This window comes from Saccopteryx leptura, chromosome 2, assembly GCF_036850995.1.
Source record: "Saccopteryx leptura isolate mSacLep1 chromosome 2, mSacLep1_pri_phased_curated, whole genome shotgun sequence".
NCBI classification, from domain to species: domain Eukaryota; kingdom Metazoa; phylum Chordata; class Mammalia; order Chiroptera; family Emballonuridae; genus Saccopteryx; species Saccopteryx leptura.
Window position 1 is genome coordinate 343,100,433 of NC_089504.1, and position 19,413 is coordinate 343,119,845.

Sequence of the window (19,413 nt, forward strand, 5' to 3'; positions counted from 1 at the left end):
AATTCGTGGCCTACCCTTCTTAAAGGCGCAGGCTTACACTCCGTGTTCCTTTTTTTCCTGTTAGAACAAACTATATATTACGGATGCACAAGTTTTAAAGACGAGGCAGGTGGTGGGGTCTCGGTGGCAGGCCTGCTCGGCAGAGAAATGTGTCTCCCTGGGAAGCGGGATCAGAGACATCAATGTAGGGTGTAAGCCCATATGTCACCCCGGTGGGCAGGGGCAAAGTCCCTGGCTGGTTTCAATTCTGAGCTCTTAACTTCGAGCCTCAGTTTCATCTTCTGTAAAATAGGGTGAATAAATAGCCTACTTCTAAAAGTTTTGAGCCTGACCTGTGGTGGTGCAGTGAATAAAGCGTCGACCTGGAACGCTGAGGTCGCGGGTTAGAAACCCTGGACTTACCTGGTCAAGGCATGACGAAAAGCAACTATAAGTGTATGCTTCCCGCTCCCAACCGCTCTCTCTCTCTCTCTCTTTCTCTCTCTCTCTCTTTCCTCTCTCTAGAATCACTAAATAAAAAAATCTTTTTAAAAAGTCCTGAGACTCAGGAGAAATAACGATATGAGAGTAACCAACAACAAAAAATGTTGGTCCCATTTTCCCCTATTCATCTCTAGTGCGGAGGACCGCGAACCTCCGAGCGGGTTGAAATGCCCAAGGTCATAAGGAGATGGGACAGAGCCCAGGTTAAGCCAGGTGGAACCTGGGGCTTCTGGACTAACCTTTTCTCTGACCAGCCCGCCTACCCCCGTTTGCAACTCGTCTAACCCCCTTACCTACAAGCGCACAGCACCCTCCTGTTTGTCAAGTGGTTTTGGAGCTGAGTACCAGACGATTATCTGTAAAAGGGGGATGATGTTAATTCCTCTTTGATGCGGTCCCCTTAAAGTTGTAAAAACGCATCTCAGCAAGTAACTATTTGCTATCACTCTCTGATCGTACACGGCTTTGGAATGGATTCAACCGCCCCACCGCCACGCAGACTAGGCCACTGAAGAAGAGAGGGGAATGTAATAGCCACGCTGGTCTAGCAGGTTAGTGGGAGCGCTGGGATTCCCCGTGCAGTGCTCGGCCGGGGGAAGGGAACACTAGTTGGTGGAGGTTGTAAGAATACGCTGTCAATGCGGTGCTACCGACACGTCACGCGCGACGTGGAGACCTGCGACCTTGGTGCAGTGGCCGGCGGGGTACCAGCAGCTTAGGGGAAAAGAGCCCAGCTGCTCCCCGTGGAGTCTCGAGTGGGCGGGGCCGGAGCACTCCGGACGTACGACTAGTCGGCCCTTTGGGGGCGGGGCCTCACGGAGAGGTTTGGACGGTGCTGTCTCTGTAGCCTTTCTTCTTGGTCTTGGGGCGAGGCGAGCGCGCGCGGTTCCCGCACCGGCCGCGGAGCCGCCATGGGCCCGCCCGCCCCTGGGCACCGTGCTGCGCGGGTACCGGCCTAGAGCCAGGTAGGCGGGGCGGAACCCAGGCTCAAGGCCGGTTAGGAACGGAGGCCGTAGTCGGGTCTTGGAATTCCGGCAAGCCAAGCCGGGGCTGGGCTGGGGGCGTGAAGTCGCGAGCGGTTGAGTCGACCGAGTCGGCTCCGCCGGGCGCCCCCTGCACGCGTGGCGGGACAGAGTGCTGCCGAGGGGCGAGGAGAGGTCCTGTCTCCCCGTTCCTACTTGCTCTCTCGGTCCAGTCCCTCGGCCTGTAATTTGGGGGGGAGAGAACAGAGAGATCGTCATCCAGTTCTGGAGCTTGGGGCCTGGCCCTTCCGGCCTGGGAGGAGGTGCGGGGAGTGGGGACCTGCGCCCGGCTGTGGTACGGAAAGAGCGGACTGACCTTTCGCCACTAGCGGACTTGTTTACACATTTCTTTCACTGCTGGGCCCCCCGTTTTGGTGACTCGGGGCTAGCATGTGCTCGCCTCGCGACTGGTGCTGGAATAGGGAGACGCAGGGGGATGGCTAAGGCGTTTTGATCTTTAGGACCCTGGGGCCCAACTGGCACCCTCGCAGAGGTGGTGCCCAGTAAGCCTGTATGGTGTGGATGAGGAATTGGCAGTGGGCCATTATTGCCCATTAACCAACCGGTCACTATCCCAGCTTTCTTCCTAGTTACACCCAGCATGACCTTGGGCAGGTCACTTCACCTTTTCTGAGCTTCATTCTTTCCATTGGCAAGGTGGAGATGACAATAACTGCTTTAAAAGGTTATTGTGAAGATCACTTGAGCTCCTAGTGAGTGAATGGGGTCAGGGGTCAGAATAAAGTTCCAAAGTGCTCTGCCTCAGGTTTCCCCAGCCACTGACCTGTTTTGTAAGCTAACAGTTCCTTAACTGAGCTTTGTTTTTCAGAATTGAAGCTACGACATGGCTAATGAGGACCCTGGGGGCATTAGCCCCCTTCAACAAATGGTGGCCTCAGGCACTGGGGCTATAGTCACCTCCCTCTTCAGTAAGACCTTGGGAGGTGGGGGGGGGCAGCTAGGGTCTGGGGAAAGATCAGAAATTGGAGGTGTCTTGGTCTTGGAGGAGGGGTCAGGAGTGGAGTCTTGAAAGGAGCTTTCAGACCTGCCCTTTCCCCCAGTGACCCCTCTGGACGTGGTGAAGATTCGCCTGCAGTCTCAACGCCCCTCATTGACCAACAGTGAGTGTCCGACCCTGGAGCCAGTAGAGGGTGGTGCCTGGGCAAAGCAAGGCTCTCCCAGGGATGGGACCCCTGGGGCCGGTGGGGGACTCTCCTGACTTGAGGGACTGCCTTGTATTCTAGAGCTGATGCCTCCTGCCAGACACTGGAGCCTCTCTTACGCCAAATGTGAGTGCCCCAAGCCACAGGGAACCTGTGAGGATCAGGGGAGGCAGTGTTCCAGTCTCCCTAGGGCACCCCACAGTTTTGAACTAGCACTTGCTTCCAGGTTCTATCAGCCAGATCTCTGTCCTGTACTAGAATCTCTGGCTAGGGACCCCAGCCTCTGCTAGCCTTCTAGGGACAGGGCCTCGCCACCTCCCTATAGGGTGCCAGGGCCACGGCATCCTAATGCTTCCTCCCTTTCCCCAGTGCCCTCTCTCCGACCCACAGGGAAGTGCCTCCTGTACTGCAGCGATGTCCTGGAGCCCCTGTATCTGTGCCCAAATGGTGCCCGCTGTGCCACCTGGTTTCAGGACCCCACTCGCTTCACTGGTACCATGGTGAGGAGCGGCTGTGCCCTAAGCTGGGTCTGTCAGCTTTCCTGAGGGATTTAGATTGCTTGGGCTCAAACCCAGGAAAGAATGGATTCTGCAAAGCATGTGGGCACAGGCAGTTTGGGAAAGGTTTCCTTGAGGAGGTAGTGTCTCTGTGAGGAATTTTGTTTGTTTGTTTGTTTGATTTTTAATGAGGGGTGAAGGGAGAGAGAGGGACAGACAGGGATAGACAGGAAGGGAGAGAGATGAGAAGCATCAACTCGTATTTGTGCCACCTTAGTTTTTCATAAGGTGACTGCTTTCTCATACACGCCTTGACTGGGAGACTGCAGCTGAGCCAGTGACCCCTTGCTCAAGCCAGCGACCAATGGGGTCACGTCTGAACCCCGCAAGCAAGCTGGTGAGCCTGCATGCAAGCTGGCGACCTCAGGGTTTAAAACCTGGATCCTCAGCATCCCAGGCTGACATTATCCACTGCGCCACTACTGGTCGGGCCTTCGTGAGGTTTCTAAGGGTGAACAGGAGTCCACCTGGAACTAAATGGGGAATAGCATGTGTGAAGGCCTGAGGGATACTGCTTCCCAATAGGACCCAGGGCTGTGGGCAGAGGGGAGAGGATCAGGCTAGGGTTCAGCCTGGGCCACCCCCTTCACAGTCCTTGTTCATGTTTATCCTTTCTGCCCTGGGCTCATGTCCTCTTGGCCAGGATGCCTTTGTGAAGATTGTGAGACACGAGGGCACTAGGACCCTGTGGAGTGGCCTCCCAGCCACCCTGTGAGTACCCCAGTTCTGCATGTTGTCTTCCCTTGTGCCCTGCTTATCTCCTGCTCCCCTGTTGGCTGACTGGGTAGGGCAGGGGAGGCCTGGGAGGTGTAGGAGTCCCAGCTAACATCTGTTCACACCCCAGGGTGATGACTGTGCCAGCCACTGCCATCTACTTCACCGCCTACGACCAACTCAAGGCCTTCCTGTGTGGTCGAACCCTGACCTCTGACATCTATGTGCCCATGGTGGCTGGTGCACTGGCCCGCTGTGAGCACAGTCCTGGGCCCTTGACCTCCCTTTGACTTCTACCTCTGCCTGAGCTCAGTCCTAGCTCCCAGCTCCACTCTGCCCATTTGGGATGGGAAATGTCTTGGGCTCTCAGACCCTGGGGCAAGCTGCCATTAGGACCTGTGAGCTGATCCCCCACTGTTCCCCACAGTGGGCACTGTGACTGTGATCAGCCCCCTAGAGCTGGTACGGACAAAGCTGCAGGCTCAGCATGTATCATACCGGGAGTTGGGTGCCTGTGTCCGAGCTGCTGTGGCTCAGGGTGGCTGGCGCTCACTGTGGCTGGGCTGGGGCCCCACTGCTCTTCGGGATGTGCCCTTTTCAGGTAGGTACCAGGGATGCAGGGGATGGGGTAAGGGAGCCCTTGGATGATGCACAGTATGTCTATGGCCAAGTCCCTACTTTGGTACTACTGACCTTGAAATCACCTAACTTCTCTGAGCCCTCACTATCTCATCTGTGAAAGGGACTCAGCAAACAGTGTTCACCCAGGTTTTCACCAGATAATTCCTGCAGAGAGCTAGTTATAGAAACTGATGTGTAGCGGGCAGCCTCTTAACTGGGAGGGAGCGGTTGTCATGGTATAGGTCAATGGAAGGTGGGTGGTATGGGGCCCACTCTTCTGCCCTCTCAGTCTCTAATGAATGTCCCCTCTGCTCCCCAAGCCCTGTATTGGTTCAACTATGAGCTGATGAAGAGCTGGTTGAGTGGGCTCAGGCCAAAGGACCAGACGTCAGTGGGCATCAGCTTTGTGGCTGGTGGCATCTCAGGGACGGTGAGTTGATCAGGCTGGAGGGTGAGACTTCAAGAGGTGTCCTTGCATGGCAGTGCATCAGCTTCCTGCTGAGAAGCAAGCTCACCTCCCTGGTACTATGCTGGATGCAAGGGTTGGGGTTCCTGAGAATGGAGATGAACCTTCTCCCCATCCAACCAGGTGGCGGCCATCCTGACTCTACCCTTTGATGTGGTGAAGACTCAACGTCAGGTTGCACTGGGGGCTGTGGAGGCTGTGAGAGGTGAGTGGTTTGGCTGGCGTGGGGTGGGGGCAGGGGGGACCCAGGGGGGGTCTTACGGGGCCATGCCTGTGTCTGCAGTGCCGCCCCTGCACGCGAACTCCACCTGGCTGCTGCTGCGCAGGATCCTGGCGGAGTCCGGCACCAGGGGACTCTTCGCAGGTGAGAGGCTGTGTGACCAAGCCCCGGGGGCAGGTTGAGGCCCTCTAGGACCCAGCCTCTGACCCAGGCCTTGTCCTCCCCTGCAGGCTTCCTCCCGAGGATCATCAAGGCCGCCCCCTCCTGTGCCATCATGATCAGCACATACGAGTTGGGCAAAAGCTTTTTTCAGAGGCTCAACCTGGAACAGTCTCTGGGCCAGTAAGAGGAGTTAGGGGGATGGGACCTCATCTCTTCCATGGATGGGGTGAGGCAGGACGAGACTGAGCCAAGTGCCTTGTCCTCAGGGGAGAGGCCTCATTTTTCTTTCCTCTCAACTCTGAGCCCCAGGGTAGTGGCCCGCCCCTTTGGGCTGCCCAGGCCCTGCTCAGCTTCCTGCTGGTCCAAACCCCAAGCCCCAAGGATCATCACTTTTCCACCCCACCCCCAAGTTCAAGACCAAATCTGTTAACTCCCCCACCTTTGCCCATTTCCTGTGTGTTTGTTGTAGCTGGGCCTGCCCCCAAGGGCCACAAACCCTGGGCCTGGCTAATCTGAACCCACCCTGTTAATTTCTTGAATCTTTAAAGATGATGAACTTATCTCCGGTGCCTGTGACTGCAGTGGCAGGGGCAGTGGTGTTGGGGGAAGCAGGATTTTTTGAGATGATTTGCACAGAGGTGGCCTGGAAGGGACTTTGGTGTAGGCTTTGGCTGTTCATGCGATGCCCGTGTAGAGGACCCCCCCTCCATTTAGTGAGGACCCAGAGCTGATAGTGTTAGGGCCAGAGTGGAGGGTGATGAGACCTCGCCCCAAGGGCATACTTAAGTGATGACAGAGGAGGGTTGCTTCACTGCCAGGCTTTGGCCTAATGGAAGGGTCTGCAACTTTGGGCCAAAGCCGGATTGCTCAGGATGATAGAAGGAAAACAGCCCTGTCGGGTCTGCATTCTGCCTCCATTTCCCCCAACTCTACCCCGGATGTTCAGTCTTTTCTCTGCCTGGCATTGAGCAAGTTCTTAAAGAGTATCAGGTTGAAGGAGTACCCTCATGTGTTGGTCCTGCTTTGGGTGGACCTAATACTCAGGACACTCTACAAGTCACCTACTTTTAAATTATTCTGACCTGCCTGCCTACGCCCACAGGGCACACACTGAGTTTACGTGGTCCAGCATCACACTGGTTATGGCCCAGCATTGGCTCTGCCATATTCCGTCAACCTCAGGATAGGGCTCTGTCCCAGCCCCCACAGACAAGGCTCTCCTCAGTCCTCTGGTTTTTATTTGCCTGATCCCCTCAGAGCCCCTACACTGGGGGCTGAGGAAGTGACTCCCGGGGATGAATACAGGGACAGACAATGGGGGAGGTGAAGTCCCAAGGTTGGGTCACAAGCGCCTAAAGAAGGTGGAGGAGATAGTGAAGGAGAGTCCCAAGATGGAGCCACACAGGCATCAGTCACCAGAAGGATGGAACAAGCTTCCCCAAGGGCTCTCTGGCCTCGGTGACCCCAACTTCCTGCCCAGCAGGTTCCCCTTGGCAGCCCTGGCTTCCCTGGGTAGGAAGCAAAAACCAGAAGCCAAAGGTTTTTTCCCCAAGAGACCCTTGGCTGAGTGGGCAGCATTTTCTGGAAGGGTGGCCTAGATTGGGGGACTCTGAGGAAGGGTGGCAGGTGTTTGTACCCCTGGCAGGTGGAGCTGGCACAACCCACACTGCTCAGCTAGGGCTCAGTGCTGGGCTGCCCTCAGGACTGTCGCTCACCAGGCACTCGTTGGATTTGAAGCTCGCCAGGGACTTGCAGCTGGGGATGGAGGCCAGGGAGCCGCAGAGGCCCAGCATGGAGGGCGTGGGGTCCTTCCCTGGGGAGAGAGGGTGGGTGAGGCCAGCCCAGCCAGTCTGCATGTGTGGGGGCTGTGGGCTCAGGCTGTGAAGGGGGCAGCCCCTCAGGTCGCACCTCCCCCCAGGAGACTTTCCTCATTTCTGCAACATTTGCCACTTCAGTGAACCTTAATAAGCACCTGCCAATGCCATGCACAGCGCTGGGAACACTATTGTAATCGTCAGTTTATGTTTCTGTCTCCCCTTGAGGTTTATCCTCTGTCCATTTATTAAACACACAGTGAGCACTTGTTCTGTTCCAAGCACTGGGGATACAGAGAACAGACGAGACAGTCCCTGCCCTCAAGGAGCTCACAGTCTGGTGGGGAGACAGACACGGACAATCACAAACAGTGTGGCAAGGTCACATATCCATAGCCCGCTGTGTCTCAGACAAGATCTAGGGTCATCCAGTGCAGTGGTTTTTAGAAAAGATATGACGTCCAGGCATTGGGAAAACTAGGGTGGGAAACCAAGGCGAAGCCACAGGGAGGGCAATACAAAATGCATGCGTTGATGTCCTGGACATTCGCTTGAAGGGTGCCACTAATTTGGTTCTGAGCTTCCTGGCAGCCAAAGAAAAGGGGGAAACAGGTCAGGCAAGAGGTTCAAAGTGAAGGAGATAATGAGCAAATTAGGCAAAGAACTCCCTGAGAATTTGAACCCCTTGATGTCACGATAGAGTTAAACCCCTACCACATGCCAACGCTGGTGATCACCTGAACCAGCACCCCCCATTTTACAGAGGAGAAGGACTTGGCAAGGTGACTAGTTGACCAAACTCCACACCCAAAGGAGGGGCAGCTGGGATTTGCTCCAAGCTCTGCCCCATACCCCAAGCCAAACTCAATTGTCCTAACCTCTCTGGAAGGGCTGAGTGAATTGGTCTGACTACAAGGCCTGGCCTGGGCCATTTCTGGAGACATGCTGGGTACAGTGGGGAGCTCACCGATGGGGCCCCAGGGCTCCTCGTCCTGCTTGCCCTCTCCCAGGCGCTGGGAGTCTGAGCTCAGACTGGCTTCAACTGATAGCGGCTCCGTGCTCATGAAACTGTGTCTGTGGCAGAGCAGAGAGCTGGTGTACCGGCAGAGGCTTGCCACTCCCCACAACCCTCTTCCCTGAAAGGGACCAGTACTCAGGCCCAAGCTGGGCCTGGCTGCACTTACCTCCGGTAGAGCTTGGGATTGCTGACACCCTCAGCCCCATTGAGCGTTCCCAGTGACGGCCATTGGTTGACCAGGGATGTGGTGAGTTCCTTGGAACCCTGGGCCAGGGGAGCGTGGTCACCAGGGATCAGACCTGTCCTGGGATGAGGAGGGGTGTCAGGTTGGCTGGGAGAGGGAGCAGAAGTAGAGAAGGGGGTCTCAGTGGGGGATGGGAGAGGGAGGTTAGGATTGAAACCTAGGTAGCAGAAATGGAGACAGGTAGCAGAAATGGAGAATGTTGATCAGTGGGGCAGATTTCTGGGAGTTAGTGGAGGGTACTGGGGGTCAGAGGCTTCAGGGATTAGTGCACCTCATGTTGGGGGCCAGAGGAAGTAAAGGTGTGGGAGTCAGGGTAACGAGAATAATGTAGGAATCCTGAAGTGTAATGGATGTGGGGGTCCTTGGGGAATCATACTAGGAGGTCATAAGGTGATGAAAAGGTTTAGTGGGGAAACGTCAGATCACCATGGGTGATGAAAATCGGTGGGCACATATAGGTCAGAGGAAATAACTCAATCACGTTGCAGGTCGCTGAGTAACATCCTTGTGAATAGTGTCGGGGTCCCTGGAGTAATTAATGTTGGATGGCCATTGTAGCTGGTGTCGGGTAACAGGATGAAATGAGCAGGTTTTTGGAGGGAGCCTAGGATCTTGGTTGAGGATAGTGTTAGACGGTCACTGGGAGGTTCTCAGGGTAGAGGTGATAGGGGACAGTGGCCTAATGACGGTTGGTTGAGTTGGGTACAGGTAGCAGGAATGAGGTGCGAGTCAGTGGGGGTTCCCAGAGGTGATGTGGTCAGGTTGGCCGGGGTCAGGGAAGCGGCGGGAGCGCTCACAGCTGCTCCTGCAGCTCCAGGATCACGCCTTCCAGCTCCCGCTTCTCGCGCTGGTTCTGTGCGGCCGCCTCCTCCAGTTGCCGCTGTAGCCGTCGGTTCTCCGCCTCCAGGTCCTTCAGCTGCGACTCGCGCAGACGCACCAGCTCCTCCAGGTAGCCCTGCGGAGCTCGTGCTCAGCCTAGGCGGCGGAAGCAGAGTCCCTGCAGCCGCCTGGGCCACCCCCTTTTCCTCCCAGCTGCCGGTCATCCTCGCGGCGCAGCGCTCACCTTCTGCGCATAGACGATGCGGAACTTCTGTTCCATCTTGTGCCACTTGTTGTACCAGCTGTCCTCGTCGGTGACGAGCGGCAGGTACGGGTGCTCGGGCGAGTTGTCCTCGCTGGTGCTGCTCTCTGCGCTGTGCCGCTCCTCCTCATCAGTCAGGTAGTCGTAGCTTGAGGGAGGGAGCAACGCGCACCGGCTTGTTCGCCCCATCCTTGGCGTCCCACGCTGCCCCCCTCCTCGCGTGGAGCAACGTGTACCGGCCTGCTCTCCCAGTCCATGTGTCCCACGCTGCCCTCCTTGGCCCCTGCGCCCCCCCCCCATGGGAGGGAGCAGTGGCCACCACCCCGCTCGCCCGTCGGTGTGTCCCACGCTGCCTCTCCCCCCCCCCCCCCCCCGTGGACTGGGGGCTGTGGTGCCTGCCCAGCCAGTCCCCTGCCGCCCTCCGGGAGTGGTCTGCCCACACCCACCACAGCAATCAGGCTTCTCACCTCTGGGTGAACTTTAGGTAGGGCGTGTAATCGATGACCACGGGAGTCTTCCCGTCCAGCACTTCACCCTTTAGGCAGAAGCTGGGGACAGAGAACCCACAGGATTGGGGGTGGGTATGAGGGGATGGGGGTATGGATGTTCACCGCCACTGACACCCAGACCCCACCTGAAGTCTATGGCGCTCAGTCCTATCAGCATCCCGGTGAGAACGGTCGCTTCCTCCCTTAGCATGATGGCTCCTGAGTCATAGAAACGTCTGTGGGGAGAAGAGGGGTGACTGATGGTGCAGCATCCTCTCAGGGAGCCTCCATCCCTCCTGTTGGCTTACTACAAACCTTTCCTAGAGGAAGGAGGTATCTGCTTCCTGCTCATCCCTCAGGTGTGGGTCTTGTGTCTCAGACTGGGGCCCACTGGGAATAGCACTGGTATTTCCCACCTATTAGAACGTGTGTCCTCAGGGGTGAGAATAGACTCTCCTCAATCCTCTGTATTACATCTTTTCCACCAAGTACTAGGTCACCCAGATCCTTAAAACCAGGAAGCACACCAGTCCCCATGGGCACATCCTGCCTGTGCCCTTGCCCTGGACACTGCAGGGAAGCTCTGCGTGCTGGGGCTCTGCAGCTCATGGGTAGCAAGTACACACTGCTGCCATTGTTCCGGGAGCAGGTAGGCCTGTGCCTTGTAGGGCATGGAGGAAGGCCAACAAGTAACATGATACATAGTCGGGACTTGTACAGATGTGTGTCTAAAAGGTAGAGCTGTGTTTGGGACTGGTGCTGGGAAGTGATGGGGGACAATGAATTTTACGTGGAAGAGGTGATGGTGATGCCAAAGGTGTGTTTTGGTTCTGCAGGCTGGGCTGACCTGTGAACAGTCTGGGAGAGAGGGAAACCAGGGGTGCATGCTGGAAGTGGTAGTCCAGATGGGAAAGGTTGCTGCAGGAACTTAAAGATCAAGTGTGTTTGGGCAATGAACATAGACACTGGGACCTGTGGTCTGAGCTGACTGAGAGGGTCTGACCTGGTGGTCCGGGTGTCCCGCAGAGCTGTGGTGATGTATTCCGACATGCGCTTCTCCATCAGTGCTACCCGGATCCATGCTCGGCCCTGGAAAGCATGCTCACCTTTACTTGCAGCCCTGAAGGGACCTGTGTGCTCACCATTGGGTCTGGACCTCCTATGGCTTTTCTCCCCACTACCCATGGCAGGGTGAGGACCAAGGAGCAGACAGTCCCCTGTATCCAGAGCAGGGAGCAGCTGTACTGGCCCTGCTCATCGCAGGCCGCTCACCTTGGCTCGGGCTGTGCTGATGTTCTCCATGTTCTCAATGCTGCTCACACAGTTGTTGGGCACTTTGCTGCAGGCTAGCCGGATATAGTCCCAGAAGCCCCGCTGCCCATCTGAGCTGAACCAGCTCACTGGACCTGCTGGGGCACAGGCTGAGCCAGGGCAGGGAGGGGGCTCAGCATGACAAGAAAGTTTGGAGAGGGTCCATGTAATGGGGCACAAAAATGCATAAGTATAACCCGCCACACACATACACAGTGCCTGCCCCAAACATGTGCACACATGCATGTCCACAAAGGGCACACCAGCATATAACTATATGCCCAGAAGACCCCTTCTCCTCTTCAAAGCTCTGTGCATGAGCGTCTGTGCGTGGCCCAGAACTGGGACCAGAGTCAGTGATGGGGTTCAGAAAGCCACAGAGTTAATCAGAGTGGGGTGGCTGGGAGCTAAATGCTGGTGGTCTGGAGAGCTGAGCAGTAAGAACAGGAATGTGGGCCCACCTTTGAAACGATGGCTGAGGATCTGCTCTAAGATGGCTGCAAAATTCACAAACTCCTCAGATGAGTCATCGATGGGCTCTGCTGTGTACTTCTCCAGCAGGGTTTTCACAGAGAACCTGGGCGAGGGTAGGGAGAAGGGGCAGTGGGGTGTCGGGTGAGAAGACAGGGTGATGGTGGCAGGGGAAGGACATCAGACAGAGAAACAGAGGGCGGAGAAGAGGGCATGAAGTGCATGGATGTAGAGGGGCGGCAGAGGGAAAGGGTGGGAGACGTGAGAGTACAGTGACCACAGAGGTCCTGTGACATGGAAGTGCTAGGGTGGCAGGCGGGAGAATGACTGACAAAGTGACAGGAAAGGTGACAGCCAGCGGAAGGAAGCTTCAGGAACAAGGTATGAGAGGGGATGAGACAATAGGTAGAAAGTCCAGGCACCTAGAACCAGAGGCTGTCCCAGAGCCCCTCCTCCTTGCCCACCCTCCGGAGTTGCGTTCTCTATGTGTGTGGGCTGGGGTTGGCTAAGAATTCGAAGCCAGACCCCTGCCCTGAGCTGTCTTCTGCTCTTGCTGGAACAACCTTCAGTCCCTCCTGGGGTGGGGGATCACCTGCGCAGGGGCTTGTGAATTAGCACCCTGAACATGGGGTTTGGACATGCAGGTGGCCAAGGGGGCTCTCAGCAGGAGGCCCTCCTCCCCCCTTTTCCTTCCCAGCCTGGCTGCCGGCTGCCCACACACCAGCTGCCCAGGACCAGGTGGTACAGAGCTGGGCTGGGGGATGTGCAGGGTGTGGGGCTGACAGACACACTGGTGGCAGGGAGCCTTGTGCAGGTCCTGGAAGGGGCCTTGCAAGTCCTGACACCTGGCTTCTCAGAGAGGAATGGAGCCAAGGGAAGCCAGCAGGGCTGAGGGACTGGGGCCCAGCAGCCCCCACCCCCTCTCCAGTCCTGCTTAAAGCCTCAGTTCCCTCTGCAACCCCTGCCCTTAATCCCTACCTCCTGCCATGGCTGCAGTGGGATAGGGCAGTGCTGAGGGCACAGCTCTCAGCATCCTATTATTGCCCTGTTGTGGTGGCAAAGCAGACACCGGAGCTGCTTGGAACTGTTCTGTTATTTTTTTTTCTTCATTTTTTAAATTTATTGATTTTTTTTTTTTTTTTTTTTTTTTTTTGCCAGAGAGGAAGGGAGAAAGAGAGAGAGACAGGAACATTGATTGGTCCATTCCTGTATGTGCTCTGACTGGGGATTGAACTGGCAACCTCTGTGCTTTGGGCCAATGCTCTAACAACCAAGCTATCCGGCCAGGGCAGAACTGTCCTTTTTTAGCTAAGCTTATTAAGCCCTGTAATGTGCCAAGTACTATACTTTGCATGTATCATCTCATCTGTTGGGTAAAAAAAAGTTTGTAAAGTATGATTTTTAAGTTTGCTCACTTTTATTGTTAAAAATAGTGCTGGGCAGAGCCAGGTCTGTGAGCTGTGAAATTACTAATTACCTTCCTGCTTGGGACGGGCCATTGTTATGCTAATGTTGCTGGAGGAGAAGTTTTAGAACCAGAAAAGTTTTAAAAGGAAGGAGAAGCCTGACAGGGTGGTGGCGCAGTGGATAGAGCATCAGACTGGGATGCGGAAAACCCAGGTTCGAGACCCCGAGGTCGCCAGCTTGAGCGAGGGCTCATCTGGTTTGAGCAAAAAGCTCACCAGGCTTGAGCCCAAGCTCACCAGCTTGAGCCCAAGCTCACCAGCTTGAGCCCAAGCTTGCTGGCTCGAGCAAGGGGTTACTCTGTCTGCTGAAGGCCCGCAGTCAAGGCACATATGAGAAAGCAATCAATGAACAATTAAGGTGTCACAACGTGAACAAAAAACTAGTGATTGATGCTTCTCATCTCTCCATTCCTGTCTGTCCCTGTCTATCCCTCTCTCTGACTCTCTCTCTGTAAAAAAAAAAAAAAAAAAAGGAAGGAGAAGAAGGAAAAGAGAGAGAGAAGCCAAGACAGCAGGGAATGAGAGAGAAGCCAGTTTTGCAGAGAAAGAAGCCATATTAGCAGAGTGAGTGCAAATAGGGAGCCAGAGGTGAGGGGCTTTGCGAGCTCTGCTGTGACTGATGGGGCCTTTGGTTCTAGGAGGAACCGGAGAAGATTCTCCTGGTTGTGGAATTAGATAATGTGTTAGGGCTTTATGATCTCTGAGTGAAAGGGAAGTGTTTTCCCTGTGTGTTTGCTTGTCGGCCGGTGCGAGACTTTAATAAAGGAATGGGCCACCATTTTTGGCTCCACTATTTCTTTACCGTCTGTCCAAATCTAATGGGAACCTGCATGTGCATGGCCACAATGACTGTGGCAGCGGCCCCTGGTCCTACATCATCCATACCTACAACAGTCCTGGGAAGTAGTTCCTCCCCTATTTCATAGATAAGGTAACTGATGGTCCAAGTGGTTGACTGATCTGTTCAGAGTCATATCACACAGCTTGGGAGGATTTGAGTAGGTATGGCTGATTCCAAAGCCTTTGCTCTTTCTGCTACATCTTGTGGCCTCTTGCTGGCTGTCAAATTCCCAAGGACCTGAGCAGCCCCTGCTTCCTCTGCCCTTTGTCCTCAACTTTGCAGGCTCCCGCCCTGGGGCACTGGCCTCCCTGGCTCTCACCAATGGTACAGCTGAGCTCACCGGCCTCCCTCCCTTTCCTTTGGGCTTAGCATTGGTCTGGCCTGAGATCAGAGCCAGGTCAGTGTTGGAGTTGCACTAAGAGGAGGCCACCTGGTGGACTCAAGTCCTGTTTCTTAGTGATACCTGTGTGGTTTTGGACAAGTCATTTAATGTCTCAGAGTCCCATTGTCTCAGATGCAAACAGGAATACTGTAATAGTATCTGCCTCATTAAATTTTGGTTCAGATCCCAGGCAGGACTGAGAGAAGGTGGTGAGGAGCTGGGCCATTAATGGGAAGCTTGGGCCTGCCAGAAGGAGCCTGTGTTTAGGGCATTATTTGGGCTTCATTATGCAGCTCCCCACACCCCAGTGATTTCTCCTGGTCATCTGGGTCAGACCACAGTTGGGGCTTGAGACTGGTTTTAGCTTGGCAGCCATCTGCCCTCTGTCCTCAGGGGTGCTACAGAGCTGGTCATTGCCCCAGGGAGCCCTATGGTGTGCTCCCTATTAGGAGGTGCAGTCGCTGCTGCAGGTTACCATGGAGACAGGAAGGCCAGGGCCCAGGGGAACCCTCAGTCTACTAAAGGGAACTGTTCTGGGAGCTGGAGGCAAACCATGTGACAGTGATGAGGCAGCAGAGGCCCGAGGGGTTTCTGGACCTCTCGTGCCCCATCCCTCCAAACTCGCTCTTACACCACAGCTCGAAGCCTACTTTCAATCTGCCAGGACCTCTGCTTCTGCAGCCCTAGGCCAAGAGGAGTTCCCCCCTTCCTCACACACTCAAGAGGCCCAGCTGTCCTGGCAGGCAAGAGAAAGAAAAGGAACCTAGGAGGTCAAGAGGGAGGAGAGGAACAAGAAGAGTGTCATCAGGACAGGGCTATTGTATGCCAGGGACTGGGCTAGACTCCTACCTGAATTATGTCATTACCATTCCGTGGCATGGCTGTTACATCTACAATGGTGATGATGAGGCACCCAAGGCCTGGAATGAGTAGGAGACTTTACCAACGTTGCACAGCTAATTACTGATGAAAAACAAGCTTGAACCTAGGATGGTCTGGCCCTGAAGGCAGAAGTCTTTGTTTCACACCACACTGGCAGGGTTTGGGATGTGAGGGTGGAGGCAGTGGCCTGTACTTTGCACTCATTCCTTCTATAATATTTCAGGCATTTTTACAGAGGTCAGGTGTGCACAGCACTCTGCTAGGCACTAGGGACACAGTGTTGTGAGACAGACACAGCGTAGTTAGGTGTGAGCCCAGGAAAGTAGAAGGAGCTATAGGGCACAGTAGCTAGGGCATCCACTGATTCCTGAGTGCAGGCAGGTGGGGCTGGCAAGGGAAGATTGCTGAGATGTTCCCTGAGATGTGCACTGGGGGAGGTGGCATGGACGGGGTGGAAGGGCAGATGGCAGAGGGGGAAAGAACTGGCATGGGGATCCTAAAGGGAGACATGAATGTAGGTGGGGGTTGAGGTAAAGAGGCTGAGCAAATGGCCATTCCTGGCTTCAGGGCAGGGCAAGGAGGGTAAGTCTCTGCAGGTCTGAAGTGGGAAGGTTCACTTTGTGGCTCCAAGAAAGCAGACTAATCTTCCCAACACTGCGACAGCCCCACCCTCAGGGACCAATGAGCCTGCCCTCCCAAACTCCTCCCCTTCACCAAAGAGACCCCGGTTTCTGCAGCCAGGACCTTCATCCTTCCCAGGGCGGGACAGCACCCCTTGCCCTTCACTGGATGACTTCAGGGTCTTTTCCCACATGCCTAGTTGACTCCGCCACAGGCTGAAGCTGCTCAGGGGACAGCATTCCTGCTTCAAGATTAGAGCATTGGAAAATCTCACAGAAAAGCCCACTCCAGAGGGGCTAAGCTGTTGGGTAGGAGTGAGGGTAGGCTTGGAGGGTGGTCACCCCCATACCCCATCACTTCACGGAGGCCCATTGCCTCCCTGCCCCCAGCAAGGGATCCAACAATCACCACCCCTCCCCCTCACGCACAATGTCACTTCCTGGTTCTCACAGGAAGCTGCAGTACCAATTAAACACCCCTCACCCTCCAGGCCCCAGGCTGGGCATAGGCCTGGCTTGGCCTAGAAGAATAGGGACCAGACCTCCAATTCCCCTCCCTGGTCTGGGCCTCCTAGGGACAGCGGAGAAACTCCTCTTAACCTTGTGCCGCCTCCCATTTCTCTGTGGCTGTGTGCATCCTCCCGCCAGCACGCTCATCTAGGTTTCCAAAGCCCATCCTGACGCTTGTCCCCGACCACCCCATCCCCACGCGCCAGCAGAGCCCACCTGCACACGGTAATCAGGTTCCTACGTTCCACAGCCACATTGCGGGAAGATGCTTTCTTTGAGGACAGCCCCAGAGCCATGGTGGTCTGGACGAAGCTCGCTTCCATCCAGATGTGAAGCCACTGCTGCCGCTGCCAGCTGCCCCTTATTCCGCCTGGCGCCCCGGCCGCCCGCTGGATCACGGCTGGGCCCTCTGCCCGTCGAGGCCTCTCGACCCCTCTACGGCCATCCCCCTGCCACTGCGCCGGTGCCCGGCCCCTTGGCTCCCTCCCCAGGCGGCGATTCCGGAGCAAAACAAGGCCGGGGAGGGAGCTCTCCGAGGTGCTGAGCCGGGGCCCGTCACCCCCTCCCCTAGCCGCCTGCCCCCCCTCGGCCAGTGACGTCAAGGCCCTCGGGCCCCGCCCCCGGCAGGTCGGGGACCAATCCGCAGAGGGTACAGGATTTCGAGGCTGGTGGGAGAGAAGAAAACCAAGGCCCCAGGGAGGGCGGAGGGGGTCCCTTGAAAAGGCAGCGATTGAAAGGAGTAAGAGGGGCCATCTGGTTTGCCTCCACCCCCACCTACAGAGCCCGGGACCCCGCGCCTTGCATTTCCGAGCTCCGACACCTACTCTCCTGTTTCTGACTTGTGATCAGTGGTGTCTATCTCAGAATTCTTCACTAGCTGCCTGGGAAATGGAGGTCCTCACCTTCTGTACCCTCATCCCAGCGCCCCCACCACCACCACCACTACCACACGCACACACACTTCAGTATCAGCACTCCTAGCGAGACCAGGGTCAAGTCTGTGTCCAGAGAGCGCAGGTGGATCTACACTGCTGACTCAGAAACCCAAGGAGCAGTCAGAGACTGCATATCTGTCTCAGGCCAGGCTCGACTTTGGCTGCGCCAGCCGCAGGCATTGTCTACAACTCCTAGGGTGGGGGATGGGAATCCAGAATCAACCGTAGGAGCCCTGAGCCCCGGAACGTCTCAAGACCGACAGTGAGTGCAGAGTAGACAGACAGCTAAAGGCCTGGGCTCTGCGGAGGCTCCCAGCAATAGAGCTGGTGTTCACCGTAGTGTCAAGGCTACTGGAGGGGATACAGCCAAGGCACCGCTTCCCCTAGAAGGAGTCTATACCCTCACACTGCTAGAGGGACATCTGGCTTTCAGTTGACCTCTTGGCTGCCAGCGTTGCTGCGTGGTGCCATCAACCCTCTCTGCAGAGCTGAGGAGGTCCCCGCAAAGCTGGTTGCATCTTTTTCAGGGAGGTGGGGGAAACAGAGGCACTGGCTTCCCTGCTGCCCTTTGCCTCCCAGTTGCACAGCCTGGCTCCCACCTGCACCATTCCCCAATTTGATCTGTCCTCTTTCACCCACTGAAATCCCCAGCTTCCACGGAAAGTCCTTCTGTGTTGACTAAAGGGTCTTTACCCAACTTCTCTCTCTGGCCTCAGGAATGTCCATCCCAGGGCTCAGCGCATATCTATTCACCAACTCTGCCTAACTACTGAATTTACTCTACTCTGCTAATGGAGTCAACATCTCCACCCACTTGTGAATAGGCGCAGCAGACAGGGGTCCTCTGTTAGCACTAACAGAGGAGGAGGAGATGAAAGACTGACAGAGAAGTTACCAACCCTGGTCTGACTCCCTGGGGGCTGGGGAGAAGGTCCTGACTCCCAGCTTAAGTCTCGTGTTCACTCAGCACCAGCCTCAATTCTTGGCTTCTGGGACAGCAGACTCAGTGTATTCTGTCCCTCATTTGCCTTTTCCCTGTTGCGTCATCTCTGAAAGTCCTTCCTAGTATCCTCCTGCCTCCAGACTCATAGCCAGTGGCAATCATGATGTTCTTTTGTTTTTCAATTGCAAGATCTATCTTATGCACAAAAGAGCACATAAAACACTAATGTGCAGTTTAAAGGATATTGACAAAGCAAACACTTGTGTCATCACCTCAAAGATCAAGAAATAGAACATTATCAACATCCAGGACCTCCATATGCTTCTCCCAGATCTCATCTTTGCCCATCCCCCAAGAGATAACCACTATCCTGAAATCTGTGATAATTGTTTCCTTGCTATTCTTTATAGTTTTATCATCTACATAACTACATATATATAGCTTAATGTTACCAGTGTTTAAACTGTGTAGAAATGAAGTCATACTGTATGAATTCAGTTGTAATTTGCTTCTTGCAGTATTATTTGAGGAAGATTCATTTTCCTTGTAAACTATTCCAGTGTGGTATGTCAATACCATAGTTATCTATTCTATCACTGAGGGTAAGTTTGTATATCAGATAGGGCCTAATCAGAAAACTAGAAACAACATTATGTATTTAAAATAGAGGGGATTGGTTACATAGGAATTGAGGAACTAAAAGAGTGAAAAGAGAAAAGCCCTGATCAGGTAACTCAGTTGGTTAGAGCATCATCCCCATAAGCCAAGGTTGCAGGTTCAATCCCTGGTTCAAGCACATACAAGAATCAACCAGGCCCTGGCCGGTTGGCTCAGTGGTGGAGCATTGGCCTGAAGTGCAGAGGTCCCGGGTTCGATTCCCCGCCAGGGCACACAGGAGAAGCGCCCATCTGCTTCTCCACCCCTCCCCCTCTCCTTCCTCTCTGTCTCTCTCTTCCCCTCCCGCAGCCGAGGCTCCATTGGAGCAAAGATGGCCCCGGG

At 55.2% G+C, this 19,413-nt stretch overlaps 2 protein-coding genes across 10 annotated transcripts; one reads left to right on the plus strand and one right to left on the minus strand.

The window, feature by feature from the left end:
• The first annotated feature begins 1,291 nt into the window (after positions 1–1,291).
• Positions 1,292–5,968, plus strand: SLC25A39 (solute carrier family 25 member 39). Of its 3 annotated transcripts, none has more exons than XM_066363975.1 (12): positions 1,292–1,448; positions 2,335–2,434; positions 2,567–2,626; positions 2,750–2,794; positions 3,038–3,168; positions 3,869–3,936; positions 4,070–4,194; positions 4,367–4,540; positions 4,881–4,990; positions 5,150–5,231; positions 5,310–5,390; positions 5,477–5,968. In XM_066363975.1, exons 2-12 carry the CDS (start codon positions 2,350–2,352, stop codon positions 5,590–5,592), a joined length of 1,077 nt encoding a protein of 358 aa, XP_066220072.1. In that variant the 5' UTR covers positions 1,292–1,448; positions 2,335–2,349; the 3' UTR covers positions 5,593–5,968. The 3 variants fall into 3 exon arrangements, with proteins under 3 accessions (XP_066220072.1, XP_066220074.1, XP_066220073.1); XM_066363977.1 differs by having other exon boundaries at positions 3,059–3,168; XM_066363976.1 differs by having other exon boundaries at positions 1,302–1,442; positions 2,333–2,434.
• A 661-nt stretch (positions 5,969–6,629) lies between these two features.
• Positions 6,630–17,098, minus strand: RUNDC3A (RUN domain containing 3A). 7 transcript variants are annotated; one of them, XM_066363969.1, is made up of 12 exons: positions 16,753–17,098; positions 11,826–11,941; positions 11,326–11,459; positions 11,057–11,142; positions 10,200–10,289; positions 10,033–10,113; positions 9,548–9,713; positions 9,282–9,439; positions 8,407–8,544; positions 8,190–8,296; positions 7,124–7,221; positions 6,630–6,916 (listed from the first exon to the last, which is right to left on the minus strand). In XM_066363969.1, exons 1-12 carry the CDS (start codon positions 16,857–16,859, stop codon positions 6,821–6,823), a joined length of 1,377 nt encoding a protein of 458 aa, XP_066220066.1. In that variant the 5' UTR covers positions 16,860–17,098; the 3' UTR covers positions 6,630–6,820. The 7 variants fall into 7 exon arrangements, with proteins under 7 accessions (XP_066220066.1, XP_066220065.1, XP_066220064.1 ...); XM_066363968.1 differs by having other exon boundaries at positions 11,326–11,462; XM_066363967.1 differs by having other exon boundaries at positions 11,326–11,474.
• Between the last annotated feature and the right edge of the window lie 2,315 nt (positions 17,099–19,413).

What these genes read in the sequence shown, in the direction of transcription:
- SLC25A39 (XM_066363975.1), top strand. Translation starts at nt 2,350, where the DNA reads ATGGCTAATGAGGACCCTGGGGGCATTAGCCCCCTTCAACAAATGGTG. An exon ending in TATAGTCACCTCCCTCTTCA is followed by an intron (nt 2,435 to 2,566) that starts GTAAGACCTTGG and finishes CCTTTCCCCCAG; the next exon opens with TGACCCCTCTGGACGTGGTG. An exon ending in CTGGTGGCATCTCAGGGACG is followed by an intron (nt 4,991 to 5,149) that starts GTGAGTTGATCA and finishes CCATCCAACCAG; the next exon opens with GTGGCGGCCATCCTGACTCT.
- RUNDC3A (XM_066363967.1), bottom strand. Translation starts at nt 16,859, where the DNA reads ATGGAAGCGAGCTTCGTCCAGACCACCATGGCTCTGGGGCTGTCCTCA. An exon ending in TCAGCACAGCCCGAGCCAAG is followed by an intron (nt 11,143 to 11,325) that starts GTGAGCGGCCTG and finishes CATGCTTTCCAG; the next exon opens with GGCCGAGCATGGATCCGGGT. An exon ending in CTGAGCGCCATAGACTTCAG is followed by an intron (nt 10,114 to 10,199) that starts GTGGGGTCTGGG and finishes CTCTGTCCCCAG; the next exon opens with CTTCTGCCTAAAGGGTGAAG.